We start from the raw sequence: 14,538 nt of genomic DNA on the forward strand, positions 1-14,538 counted from the left end.
GTGAGGCTTCGCTGGCTTCCCTACCTTTCCGGGGCATGTGCGGTGCAGGCCAAAGGCTTGTCCCCGGGGTCAACCCACGGCTGTGTGGGCTGCACGGTGCACGGGATCAGGTAGATGGTGTACTCGCCCGAGTAGTCCTTCCTGGAAAGACGCAAGCACACTGCGGTGAGGCCGTCTTCTAGCTTCTACTCACCACACACACCGCCTTCGCTCAGCACGGGTCCGGGGGTATCTGCGCTCCGCATCGAGAGGCTCTCCGAGTCCCGAACGCAATCTTCAGACAGTCCTGCAACCGTCAGGGTATTGTCCAGACGTGTTAAATAGAGCTACTTTACCCCACTGCAGTCCTTTCCACGAGAAAATCTGAGGGAGGCATCTTGTTTATAAAATTGTAAAAAGGTTCAAGGGAAGATAAAACAGAACGGGTCACTTCCTTTAGATTTCCACGAAACTTGTCTGACAATTTCTGTGTAGCGTTTCTTGGAGATGGGCGCCCCGTTCAACACATTCTTGACTGTGAAAGATTTTATTTATTTATGTATCTATCTATCTATCTATCTATCTATTTATTTATTTGACAGAGAGAGATTACAAGTAGGCAGAGAGGCAGGCAGAGAGAGGAGGAAGCAGGCTCCCTGCTGAGCAGAGAGCCCGATGCGGGGCTCGATCCCAGGACCCTTAGATCATGACCTGAGCAGAAGGCAGAGGCTTTAACCCCCTGAGCCACCCAGCACCCCAAGATTTTATTTATTAAGGCGTGGACAGGTCAACGGCTGCCCTGACAGAAGTGGTGGCCAATGTCTCGGGGTTAAAGGGCACCTCCCTCCAGAGAATGCCCGCATCCCATTTCCTTAGCATTTGGTTTCTGGGCTCCTCTTCCGAACGCTACAGACCCAGCCCGTCACGGCGTTGTAGAACGCCGTCTCTTCTCATAGGAGAGTAAGCGTTGGGCATTTCCCTATTTGTGTTGGATCACAGGATTCTGTAGGTCATGTCACCAAGAGCGGGAGCCTTTGTACCCTCGCAGCTGTCGTGGAGCCGCAGCCGCCGCCCTGAGAGCCTGCGTGGAAGACAGCCAGACAGCCAGAGGCTTCGGGAAGATTCTTCCAGAGTCTTGGGAGGCTGCTGTCCCCGGGAGGAAGAGGGTAATGAATCGTAATTTTAACTCTTGTGGACAATCCCTTAGAGTTCTCACATTTGCCGAATTTGTTGTTTGTCCATTTCTTTTGTATTTATCAATTTATTCATAAAATTATAGCAAAGATTTGGTTAGATAAATAAACAAGTACAACATGTATGACACATCCCGGGGTCATTTCAGTGGAACGGCAGAACCTGGAAACTGCGCGACGCTCTAAACCTGGCTTGCCTTTGCCTTTTCCACAGTTCTGTGACTTTCAGCAAAACACGCAAACTTTCAGGGCTGAGTTTCTAAGTCCCTTCCTGCCGGGCTGTCCGTATGTCTCTGCTGTTTCCTCCACGGCCCCTCCCTTCCTCCAAGCCTTGGAACAGGGGAGATGAGACCTTACACTTCCTACCTGAATTACATGAAGACTGACACGCATAAGGGGAATAGTGACCCGTACTTCATAGAAACACTTAGAACTGTCCGCCCGGAACCCTTGCTCGCACCCGGCCGCGATCATGTCGCCCCTCCGCTCAAGCCAACTGCGGCTCTAGGGTAAAGGCCAAGTCCAAGCTCGGGTCTGCAAGGCCCTGCGTGGTGCCCCGCCCCCCACCTTGACCTTACCGCCTGCCCTCCTCCTCCCTGCTCACCCCTCCAGTCCCCCGGGCCGCCCTGCTCCTCCCCAGGGGGCGGGTCATGCTGCGGCCTCCGGAGCCCGGCCAGCGAGCTCCCCGCCTCCTCCAAGTGTTCGCCCAGACGCACCCTCTCGACGAGGCCTCCTGTGCGCATCCTAATTGAAATCACTCCTGATTCCCCTCAGAGTCTGCTCTAAATCCTGTATTTTTCCGGGCACTGGGTGGTTCAGGTCATGACCCCGGGTCCTGGCATCGAGCCGTGCTTGGGGCTCCCTGCTCAGCGGAGAACCTGCGTCTCCCTCTCCCTCTGCTTCTCCCCCTGCTCGTGCTCTCTCTCTCTCTCTCTGTCAAATAAGTAAATAAACTCTTAAAAATAAACCCTTCATGTTTCCATGGCACTCCCACTTTCTGACATGATCTGCTATGCTTTTTACTATGGCCACGTTTTGTGTCTTTGTACTTCACTGTAAACGCTGTGTGCATCTTTATTTTGTCCACGGAAGCATCCTCGTGCCCAGAACCTGCCCTAAGGCACAGTAAATAAAATGCTCAATAACGTTTGTTAAACAAATGAATGCAGGACAAAGTACATGGCTTCCCAACCCCACAGTCGTACTTTTCTCATCCCTAAATACGATGTAGGTCCATTTCCTCACTATCCCTGTAAATATGCCAAACCAGGCCCTAGAGGTAGGTTTTGAATTCTGTAGGTCTCCTCCTCTCCTTCCTGAGAACTAGACCTTCCTCACCCGCATCACGGAGCACGGGCCGCCCACCTCCTCCATGAAGCCTTGTGCAGCTCCCAGCCCTCCCTGAACAGCGATGGTCTCCGCGTTCTGCACCTCTCGCATCGCACACAGCACAGCTAGCTGGATGCTGTTCTACACTTTACCGTTTCTCTACATAGTTTTATCTCCTTTCCTTAAACTTAAACTCTTAAGATGCTTATTCAGGACCTAAACCACACACTAAAACCTGCGTCTCTGGGGATTCAATCAATCAGGCATGGCTTTACCCTCGGGGAGCTCACAAGCTGATGGAAAATGGGACCCTGCGTGGAGACGTCACATGAGCTGCATTCCAGTGTGAGCTGGAACCAAGTGGGAAGGGGAGGAGGGGCTTCCAGCCACGCATGGAGAGTCAGGGAAGGCATCCCAGAGGGGTCAGCACTGAGTCTTCGAGCTGGGGCTGCGAGGAGTTCGAGGTCTGTGAGAAGAGCAGGGAGAGCAGAGGGAACCACACAGGCAAGGCCGCGCTGACGGGCAGGTGGGGTCCGGGTCCGTGAGACATTTAATGCGGTTCAGAAGGTTGGGTTTGAGATGAGGCTGCGGGGGAGGGCACGGGCTTTGAATAAAGAATTTGGACTTTATCCGGGAGGCCGTGGGGAGTCAGCAGAGGACGTAGAGAGGACCGTTTCTGTGTCTGTAAATCAGGACAAAGTACGTGTATGATCCCATGGGCCTCTAGGAAGCGTAGCCTTTGAAGTTTATTACATATTGATTTCAAAGGAATCATTATTAAAAAAATATCTGATATAAAACCTAAAATTCACAAAGAAATCTTTTTGAAACTGATTCTTAGGACAACCGGCTACGTTGTAACTAGAAAGCTCGAACAGGAGCTCCATGCTACAGTCTTACCGCCATGACCTAGAAAGTGAGATGACAATGTTAGTGACGGCTGCCTCATTATCCTTTTTACGGTAGTAGTTTTAGTAGTGTTTCTCCTATCCTTCCCCTTTACAAATGACATAGTTTACGTATTGAACCCATTTCTATTCTACCTCTATTTTGGGTGTAGGAGAGAAATAAAGCTTATTATTTACTTTACAGAAGATTGGACCAAAGGGGTGCCATCTGGACCTGATAACCAGAGATCCTGGATTTTGAACTGGTTGTAGTGATTGGATGGAAATTTTCTTATTATACTAAGGTTTTTTTTAAAAAAATGGTTTTATTTATTTATTTTAGAGAGAGAGAAAGGAAGAGAGAGAGAGTATGAACAGGGGGGCTGGGGGCAGGGCAGAGGCAGGAGAGAATCTCAAGCAGCCTCTGTGCCGAGCGTGGAGCCTGACCCAGGGCTCGACCTCATGACCCTGAGATCATGACTGGGGCTGAAACCAAGGATGTGTAACCAGCAGAGCCACCCAGGTGCCCCACCAAGGTATTAATTAGACGCGTTTTCCAGGCAGATGTGTCCTGGACTAAACTCTAGCCTACAGGATGTAAACAGAAGTGATATGCAGCCTTCCCAGTCATATCCGTGTCCTAAGGGTAACCACCTCCTCATCTGCGCAGCACGAGCTGATCCGACTGACTGTTTCTTTCTCTACTTGTCAAAGGGTCGTTTCTACCCCTGCCCTTAAAATGGAAAGCCAACCTCTGCCAAAAGAAGAAGAAGAAGACGATGACGATGACGACACAGCCACGTGCCCCAAGCCTCTGAAAGAGACTGAGAGCGTTTCAGGTCTCCCCAAGCCCCGGCCCGCACCCACCTGTTGTAGGAGCTCGTGGCTCTCCAGAGCTGATACGGGGAGTCGAAAGTCTGCGCGCTCCACAGCAGCTGCAGGTCAAACTCGATCCCCCCGAGGTGGTCTGGAGTCAGGACGAATGACCTGGCGTCCGGCAGGCTGTGGTGCTCCGTCACAAACTGCCCTGTTTCGGGGGGAAGCAACACACCGCACCGTGAGTCTGGTCGTACGCGAGACGACCCTCTGCTAAAGCCTGCACCAAACTCATATCCTTCCACCAAACAAGTAAGGCTGTGTCTTCCCTCACAGCTGGGATCTCTCCACCCTGGCTGGACGGCTCGGCGCACCCCGGCCTATCAGCCGACGCTCGGTGGACGCGATGGTCACACGATTTGTCAACAACACCCGTGTTCCTTGTGGAAGTGGTGTGGGTGGACTCACAATAACAGGGTCCTTGTGTGCCAATGAGTGTCAAGGACACTTAGTTTTGAATTCCCAAAAAACACGATTCTTACAGGCAGAAAGGTCTTGTTTATAACAGAAATATCAGTTTCAGATTAAAAAAAAATTACATTTCCGGGTGCCTGGGTGGCTCAGTGGGTTAAAGCCTCTGCCTTCAGCTCATGTCATGATCTCAGGGTCCTGGGATCGAGCCCCGCATCGGGCTCTCTGCTCGGCGGGGAGCCTGCTTCCTCCTCTCTCTCTGCCTGCCTCTCTGCCTGCTTGTGATCTCTCTGTCAAATAAATAAAATCTTAAATAAAATTACGTTTAAAGCCAGTCAAGTCCTCAGTAGAGGGAGACGATTGTAAACATCATTGAAAAGGTAAAGGTTACTCAGCAGGATACTTCTACTCTTCAAAAATGCAGTCAGAGTGTGTCATGGATGAACAGTAGACAGACTTGTAGACTGAGAGACGAAGAAAATATAACAGTCAGAATGTAATATGTAAATATGGATTGGACCCACATTCCTTTTATATAGACAGAGATAAAACTAATATAAATATAAAAACAAACGGAAAAGACATTTGTAAAGCAAGAGAGGGAATATGAATAGGAACTAGATATGATGGATCAATCTTCAAAATCTTGGATGCAGTGACACCACTGTGACGTGTAAGAGAATGCCCTCGTTCTGAGCAGATGTCGCCTGCAGGATTTAGGGTCCCCTGACATGAAGGCTGCAACTTCTTTTCAAATGTGATACAAAAAAATGCGCATGCGTGTGAGTATGGAGACATACGTATAAAGTAAAATGGTAACAATTGCTGACTTTGTTTTTCATTGCTCTACTCTTTTGCCTTTTGTCTATGTTTGTAATGTTTCTCTTTTTAAAAGATTTTATTTATGCGAGAGAGAGAGAGAGAGAGAGAGAGAGAGCGAGCGCATGAGCAGGCAGGGGGTAGAGGCAGAGGCGGAAGCAGACTGTGCAACAGGGAGCCCAGGGCGGGCCTCGATCCCAGCGAGCCGGAGGCAAACACTCAACCGACTGAGCCACCCAGGTGCCCCGTCATGGTTCTTAATAAAAAAAATTGGGGAAAAACTGCCCTGATCTTACCTCTGAATTTGGCGTGGGTCTTGAATTCAATGACGAGGCGGCCGTCCTCTCGAATGTAGATTCTTATTATCTGAAGCCTGGCCGAGAGCACGCTGTCCGTCTGGATTCCTGGGCAGGCGACCACACACCAAACATCCAGGTTAGAGAACAGAGAACGTCTCCGAGATCGGAACCGACATGTGGGTCGCCCCGTGACTCCTCTACGTGGAGCCGCACAGTCATTTGAATGTAAGTTAAGAAAGATTTGCATATTCATATGAACACAGAATGTATTTAGACACATTTGCCAATTAAAACTGTCTAACAGTTCATTCTACTTGGGTTTTTGTTTTTGTTTTTGATGACAATTCCGTTCTCCTTGACATCGTTTCTTCATACCTGAAAATGCCACAGCCCAGAGTCAGCCTCTAGCCCACTGCTCAAAAAAGTTGGTCCTTAAACTTCTTCCTGTCAACTTTACACCAGGACGTGAGACAGTGCATCTGCTTCAGACTCTATCTACTTTTCCTCACGAGGACACCTTTCGTGACCCAACAAAACCATAAGAAATGTCCTGGTGGCTACAGTTAGTATTCAAACCAATGGGCAATTCAAGATTAACTTGTAGAAGCCCATACGGCACCACACGAGCAAACCGCAGCTTCCGGGGGCAATTACAATCACGGTGCTCAGTGGGCTCGGCAGGACCCCAAACTAAAGGGTAAACAAAGGAGAGGGAAAGCAACATTCAAAAAGAACCCCAAAGCGCAAGAAATGATCTGACCCAGAGTGTGAAAACTTCCAGGTTAGTTTCCTAAGAGAAATATAAAACAAATGATTCAAGTTCAAATCACTCAACAGAAAAAAAAAGCCTGTACTTCCCATTACTAGGGATGAAACCCAAGCTACGGGGCACTCCTGGAGCTGTTTAGCCGCTCAGACCAAGGAAACCCCCTCCAGGGAGGCCAGGAGGGACAGCAAGAGCAGCAGAAGGAAGGGGACACCTGTCTGGGCCATCGTGCGGTAGCAGTGGGACAGCCGGGGCACGGGAGGAGGGGGAGCTCCCAGCTGAGGGGTGGACACCAACAGATGGGTGTCTGGTTCCTGAAAAGAAGCACGTCCGTATATGCTGACACTGGAAGGCTTCCAGGGATTAAAAACCTCAATCCAGGTAGCTAGGGACCCAGAGCAGAGGACAGCAAGTGACAGATCGATTCATACACTGCCTGTTAGGGGTTCAGAGGTGTCCCTCTGGAGTATAATCATGTCATTCACTCCTAGATAAAAATGGTGTGATTTGTGGCATCTAAGGAGCAAAAGCGTCTTCGAATCAGGTGCATGGGAGTGGAGAAATATATCAAGATCAACCTGGTTCGCTTTGTTCATTCGGCCCGAGGGGCCGCCCTCCTCTGACTGTCTACAGGACAGCGGGACCAGGAATGGAGCCCCCGTCAGAAGTCACTACTTGCCGCCTCGCCTCATCTTGCTTGAACATAAGGTCGGGAGAGCTGAGCTCTCAATGGGCGTACCTGTCCTCCACAGAACAGTGTCGTAGAAGAAGGAAAACTCCATTTCGGTGTGGTGCTCCAAGGAGGCCCAGCCCCTGGGGGCTGTCACATAGATGTAGGACACATAGAGCGGCACGTGGACCGTCAGGAAGGACTGAGCGGAGTCTCTCACCTGCCAAGCAAACGGTGCACACACAGAGGGTTATTTCTTCCCTGGGATGAAGACGCATTTGGTTATGACGTCTCAGTTCAACTTCCTCATTTAGCCACTGACTCACTCAATAATTTCTTTTTAAATTTTTAAAAAGATTTTATTTATTTATTTGTCAGAGAGAGAGAGAACAAGTAGGGGAAACAGCAGGCAGAGGGAGAAGCAGACTCCCCACAGAGAAAGGAGCCCGCCCAATGCGGGACTCGATCCTGGGACCCTGACTGAGTCACACAGGCGCCCGTCAATCAAGAACTATTGACCAAGGGCCCACAACATGGGAGATGCCCAGGTACCAGACTGACCTTCCTCCTCAGCGGTGAGAAGCCCTTATGGAACCCACAGTCTAGTAAGACAATGCATACATTTACACAATAAAGAAAGATGGGAAGTGCCCAGGAGGCTTCCTTTATGGGCTGATCTGGGAAGGCTTCTCTGAGGAGGTGACACCTCAACAAAAACAATTCTGAAGACTGAGAAGGATATTTGCTTCCACTGTTCAATTCCTGGAAGACTTGACTGAGACTTTAAAAGTAACAGTTATTCCCAAAGGATTAAGACATAGTCCCTCACTGACCACAGAGTCCCTCCAGTGACCTGTAGGAGAGTCTGAATCAACCCTAACTGGAAAGACGCCCAAGTCTGGACCCTTGGGATGAGCGTGTGGCTGGCGGGGGTGTTTTAGTGAGTAGTCACATCTCTGGCAACAGGAACTCAGGTCATGGGACTTGGATATTGTATCTAGGAAACTTAGCCACACACAGTTCAGAGCTGCATATGCTTGTGTAATTCCCCGTCTCATACTATGCCTCACTGAAAGAGATTTGAAAAGGCAGCACACCACACTTCCAAGAGATTAGTTCTTCTAAGGGGATTCTTGTTACTGCTATTAATTAATGGCTCAAAAAAATTTTATTTTACTATGCAATGAACAAAAATTGGATAGAAAGAGAACAAAATACAAGCAGAAGTTTTCACGGGGAAGGTAACTGTGTATACTGTGTGTATTTATTCATTTTGTATTTCCCTCTGTAAACATATTTCTTTGATAATAAAAAAGCTTAGCTTGAAAAAATGTTATTTTTGTCATTGGTAAAATGCTATAATATACTCTACTATGGAACTTAACATTTTTCTTTTGTTTTCAAACACAATGTAAAGTGTTTCCTTGGGTAGTTTAGGAAAAGACCCAAATGTTTCATCAATATTTGGGACATCAACATTTTCTTTTTCTACAATTTTTTTTTCATATACAGTGGTGTCAGGGATTCAAGGTTTGATTCCAAACATTTCAAAAGACTCTGCTAATTCCATATTCATTAAAAAATATCTTTTGAAATGTTTTATTCTGTTTTCTTTGGAAAATTTTCAGATTTTCTCTGGACCTCACGCCACATTCTGTCCCTTTAGTGCACAGGCTTTGTTAAAAACACACGGTCCAATCTCAAGACTATTGATATTACAACCTTAATAATTATTTAGTTGATTGGAAAAACTAATTTTCCCTCCTCTGTTTTTGCTTTCTATTCTTTATCCCTCATGATATTACTTGCTAATCCTTAAAAACAAAACAAAACACCAAACCTTGACAAATCCTTACCACATACCTACACTGTGCTAAGTACCTTCCCATGCTGAGATGATTGGCTACAATTTCAGAAGAGATTCAGAGCAGTTATGAGAGGGAAAGACATAATCTAGGGCTTGGTTGTAAATTCTACATTTTCTACCATATACCAGCTGTTTCAACCATTTTTGAAGAAACAGACTGCAATGAAGTACTTCTGTGTATCTATTCTATGTTGGTTTAAGAAGTGGGGTGTTTATAATGAGAAATCTTAGTCTTTGAGATTTTTAGGCATATTCTGAACAAAAATACCCCAAAATGTAATTAGGGTAAAAACCATGGAGAACACAGAATACTAAATTTTGAGAAGCCAGAGGAGGAACCAATCACTTAGTTTTGCATTTTGGGGAGTTGAACCTAGGTCATGCAACTGCAGAGACAGAATGTCAACCTAAGAACGCCTTCATTTTCCGTTCGGTAGAGGGCAGTAGTGCACATGAAATGAGAGTGAACCAACAGGAGAGGCATTACAAAGAAACAAATAAATTTTAATCAAAGACAGGGTCCCAAAATAATTACTCTAAGAGCCTCCAGAAGTCCCTCTTTCCTGTTTAAATCTGATTTGAAATGAAGGACAGACGTCACTTTTAGCTCACTGAGATAGCCGCTCACGAGTGGGTACAATCTGCTTCAGATTTAATTTTCCTATGAGGATCCGTTAGCCTCATCCCTTTGGTAGAACTGCCCTCCTAGGATGATGGCTTCTTACTAAAATTCTGTCACTCGTGTTTAGTAACTGTTGAGAAGTGTCGGGGTACCTGGGTGACTCAGTCGGTGAAGTGTCTGCCTTGGGCTCAGGTCATGATCTCCAGGTCCTGGGATCGAGCCCCACCTTGGGATCCCTGCTCAGTGGGGAGCCTGCTTCTCCCTCTCTCTCTGCCCATCCCCCTCGCTTGTATTCGACCTCTTCCTCAAATAAATTTTAAAAAGTGTCCATTTTTGCAAGGTTGTCAGTTCGGCACAGGTTTGAAGTAGGCATGAAATCAATGTGTTTTAAACAATTCTCTCCATAATGCTTAAAAAGAGAGCGGCTCTACTTGTCTTCTGAAAGGGCGCACCTCCTTTCAACTTATTTCCCCACACACGGAAGAGAATACATCTACTCTGTAATAACTTTACCATCAAAAGTAAATCCTTTTGGCTTTCTACAGTATACCTAGAGGGAAAAAAAAAATACATATCTGGAGAAGTAAATATTAGATTCTTATATAAGTGGCTGTGCCAGACAGTACATTTTTTCCACATTAATTTTAACATTTTCCACATTCTTCTTCCAATGAATTGATTTAGCAGACTTAGGGGGGCTCCTTCTAGCCACCAAGCTGCTCGGGGACTTAAATTAAAGAAGACTCCCTCGGCTCTCCCAGTTCTTGGAGGCCGCTGGAAGCAGCATCCTAACAGAAGCGCTTTCAGGAACAAAAGAGGTTTCCATACAGCACGCAGGTGCGCGCCGCCTTCCCAGAAGCCCCCGGAACACCCACCTGGAAGTCGGCAGTGACGGACCCCCCGCAGACATCAATTAACTCGGTCATGTCGTAATAGGCATCAAAGGTCCAGACGCAGCTCTTGAGGTTCAGGTGTTTGTAGAGCTGGATGGTCTTGGGCTCCCGGACGCTGGGGTCGAACTGGAAGGGGCGGTCGTATCCAGGCCCCAGGGCCGTGCTGTCATAGACCCTGTCGTCCAGGAACCCGGCCTCTGTGCGGGGGGAGGAGCGAGGAAAAGTGACTCGGTCTGTGGACAGGCCCCTCACAGGCTACCCGGGAGCTGAGTGGAGAGAAGGGACGTGTCCTTGTGAGGCTGAGATAACCCGTCCTTCCTCAGAGACTCTGTGAGAGCAATCCAGGCTCCCCAAACACACTGGGTGAGAAGGTGAGGAGCTAGATGACCTGTTGCCTGGGTTACATAGAGTGACCGAGGTCACAGGTCCTCTAAGCGGCTGCAGGAACCCCAGGAAGAAAGGTGAGCGACTGACACTGTCCATGGAGCCAGCGCTCATGGCCCCACGGGTCTCGGAAAAGAAAACACACTGAAACTTTGCAATCAATTCTTGAAGACACAGACTTACTATACGGATAATTCGTTGATGAATTGTTATTTTTTAAGACTGATTTTTAAAAAAAAAAAAACAGCTTTTATGTAAAGACAACAAACATCCGACTTCCTCTTCCCCTCCTATGGTTTCTGAACACTTGGGGGAAAAAAAATCTTAATTTTGTGTTAATGAGTAAATAGCTCGCTAATGGTGCTTGACTGAAACTCCCGTGCTGCGGGAAAAATTATGGGCAAAAATCGTCGAGAGAAATGCTGCCAAGCAACTGAACTGTTCTAAATTAAGGAAGACCTTAATGCAGCAGTGAGCTAAATACAGATGCGATTTTAGAGTATCAGGATTACGGTTCTTTACAGCACTAAGGGCAATCATAGTATTCTGAAGGAGTTGACGCATTTCTTAGAATGTTTAACACCAGCACGTGGTCCTCTGCCCCGCTAAGGACTGGGATCTCAGTTAACATGTGTTGAGTTTAATTGTGTTTAAGTAGGAAGAGGAACAAACTTTCAGCCGATAGCCAGAGCCTGTCTCTTACGGCGGCTGCAGATACGGACCGGTTAAACGTTCAGGTGTAGCTCAGTGACTTGCAGATAATTTACCCTCAACCAATCTCTGCTGTACAAAGACAGTTTGATGGCTACATCCTTGGTTTCCCCCATCGCGTCACTGCCTGAGCGGCCTGTGCCTGGCCACCTGCTCGGAGGAACGCCACTCATGCCGCAGGTCCTGAGGACGGGGGACAGGAGGCCGAGTTCTCTTCGCTGTGTCCCCAGGCCACGGGGCTGGGCTGGAAGGCGAGAGCCACGCGGGGGCCGTCCCTCACCTGAGATGCCTCTCAGGTCGCGGGTGCTGACGAGGTTGGAGCAAACGTGCTGGTGTCGGTAGATGGACTCGGACAACAGGAAGTGCAGGTTGTGCAGCGGCATGGTGGAGATGAGCGGCAGCATTCCGTCCTGGTGCGGGATCTGCACGGAGATGTGGATTCTGGGGCAAAAATGGGCAGAGATAGTGTTGAGGTGCAGCTGGGAACCGCTAACGTGCCACGTGTCTTCCTCACGACTTACTCCGCCTGCACCAAGGAATCGACCATTTTCCGTGCTGAAGCTTCCCAGGGAGGGCGATGCCCACGTGGGGTCGCTCCCCACCCCTCCCGCCAAGAAATCCTCTGGCTCAGACCTGATAGCCATCAGGAAGCACAATTTTTTTCTCTTCTGTACCAGGAAGGATAACATCACATCCACAAATTACTTTAAAGCTTTCTTTTGCTTTCAGTGGAAGCTCTGTTTCCTCGTGAGCTACAGTGGGGTGACTGATAGAGGTAGCGTCTCCTTCTCTGTCACAGGGGGTGTCTGGGGGAGACCGGGGAGGGCTGACACCTCTATTTTTTTAAGTATTTGTGCCAAATGACATCACTGAGCTCTTTAAACTCTAAGGTCAACTATTCCTACCCAGGACAATATCTTAGAAAGAGTCATATCCCTCTGCTCCTACTGCCTCCTCCTAACTTAAAGAGCCTTCTCCCCCTCCCCCCTTCCAGTTCCCAGCGACACGAGCGGCCCCCAGTGGCCCCCATCCACAGTGCCGGGGCTCGTCTACACGTCTCAGAGCTTAGCTGCCTGTGCACGGGACGTCTGCCACTTCCAGACTCTGTTTATCTTGCCTCCCCACGAGGACAAGGATCATTGCGTTCACTTCTTTCGTGTCTCCAGAGCACGTAGTGTAAAATTCTAAATAAAATACGAGCTTAGTAAATATGGACTAAGACTGAGACACGACAGAACTGTACTTAGGGGCTGTGTTATTTTTGTTGTATAAGTTTAAATTTTCAGCATGTTGATTGAGGGCGCCTTTGAGTTTTTATAGCTTGACTCTTGGAACAAAAGCCCAGGAGACATCTTTAAGAGGAATCAGAATCTTGGAATAGGAACGGGATGTCTCTTTTGCTAAGAAGGGGTCAGTCGTGCCTTGGGCACTTCTGCTACTGCTTTCTAACAAAAGTAAATCTTATTCTGTGAGGAAAAAAGAAAGAATTTGCATATTCCTGGCTCCATACTTAAATCGGTTTTTTTCTCCATGCAAATGAACCCTCTTCTCTGAACTCAAGTCGTTCATAAAGGCACAGGTACAAGTACCACAAGGTTCAATGAATATGTATAATACACACGAATCCCTTTTAGCTAGGCAAACATGAAAGTATCTCTCTTCCATCAAAATCATGGGAGCATAGGAAAAAAATAAAAGCACATCTGTCCAGTGACTTTCAATTTATACGGCGTTATTATTCCGTTCACTAGATATTTAACAAGTGTTCCTTAGGGGCCAAAAAGCACCGTCCTGGTCAGAGGGGATCCAGGAATAACGATAATCGGGGTCTCCGCCGTCAGCATCTACTGCGGCCCAGAGAGGCAGGGAATGATGGTAACGCTCTGAAAGAGGCGAACGTGGTGCCAGGGCGGCTGGGAGGAGGAGCTTCCAAATCAAACTGGGAAAGATGATGAGGAAGTTTCTAGAAGGGCTGTCAGGCGCTAGTAGAGTAGGACCACAGGATTTCACTGTGGTGAGTGGAAGGGGTCGGGGATCGCAGTCAGGAGCCCTGGGGACTAGAGTCAGTGTGATTCTCTGTGGGCAGACCGGCTGGCGAGGGACAGGAGGCTACGGAGACAGGCAAGGGGACGGATTTTAGGGGTTTCTGAAGAATTTAAATGTTTTCTGGGGCATTTATGACCGTGATTCTGAATTTCGCAGCAGCATCACTCGCTGCTCTGCCTCCTCCGGCAAACACACACAGGAGAGCCCCTCGCTGTGGACGGCGCCCCGGCCCGACCTGACCTGTTTGGATGCTCCTTGTGCTTGACGTCCAGGTACTTCAAGGTGGCGATGAAGGACTGTGCCTGGAAGCCCCTGGCTGTCCCGGCCACCACGGGGGTGTGGCACACAGCACTGTCGGTTCCAATGGTAACAATGTTGCTCCTCAAGGAGGTGCCCACGTGGCCCACCTTGTCTACAGCCTTGGCCACACAGCGCACGTGGAACCGCCGGCTGAAGTAAATGCTGTCCAGGACCTACCGGGAAAGATCAAGGACTTGAGACGTGTGTCTGCTCCTCAAAGAGCTCCTGCCGCTGCATCGTCTGGACGATATGACACGGCCAGTCTCTGGCACAGGGTTATCTGGGCAGACCATCCGTCATCCGTCTACCCACTCATCTCTCTATCTGCTATTCCTTCACCACAAAACTGCTGACTTTCTCCCAGGAGCCAGGCACTAGGGACAAAGGAGCGAGTATGTATAGCCCAAGGCCGTGTGGCAGACCAGGAGCAAGTAGACAGAGAGGAGCAAGAGCCCAGAGATGACCGGCCCTGGGGACAGCATCGTT

General features: G+C 48.5%; 1 protein-coding gene across 5 annotated transcripts in view; it reads right to left on the reverse strand.

The window, feature by feature from the left end:
• The window catches only part of FRAS1 (Fraser extracellular matrix complex subunit 1), a 409,483-nt gene that overhangs the window by 17,457 nt on the left and 377,488 nt on the right, over positions 1 to 14,538 (reverse strand). For 4 of the 5 annotated variants that reach the window (XM_082726544.1, XM_082726546.1, XM_082726545.1 and 1 more), the window contains 7 exons: positions 13,993 to 14,225; positions 11,987 to 12,147; positions 10,594 to 10,808; positions 7,299 to 7,449; positions 5,791 to 5,898; positions 4,256 to 4,415; positions 25 to 141 (listed from right to left, as the gene is read on the reverse strand). In XM_082726544.1, coding sequence (XP_082582670.1) covers positions 25 to 141; positions 4,256 to 4,415; positions 5,791 to 5,898; positions 7,299 to 7,449; positions 10,594 to 10,808; positions 11,987 to 12,147; positions 13,993 to 14,225 — 1,145 coding nt within the window. Of the gene's footprint in view, positions 1 to 24; positions 142 to 4,255; positions 4,416 to 5,790; positions 5,899 to 7,298; positions 7,450 to 10,593; positions 10,809 to 11,986; positions 12,148 to 13,297; positions 13,816 to 13,992; positions 14,226 to 14,538 lie in introns of those variants that run through there. The other variant, XM_082726547.1, reaches the window with a different exon arrangement.

This window comes from Mustela nivalis, assembly GCF_964662115.1.
Source record: "Mustela nivalis genome assembly, chromosome: 4".
In the NCBI taxonomy this organism is placed as follows: Eukaryota; Metazoa; Chordata; class Mammalia; order Carnivora; family Mustelidae; genus Mustela; species Mustela nivalis.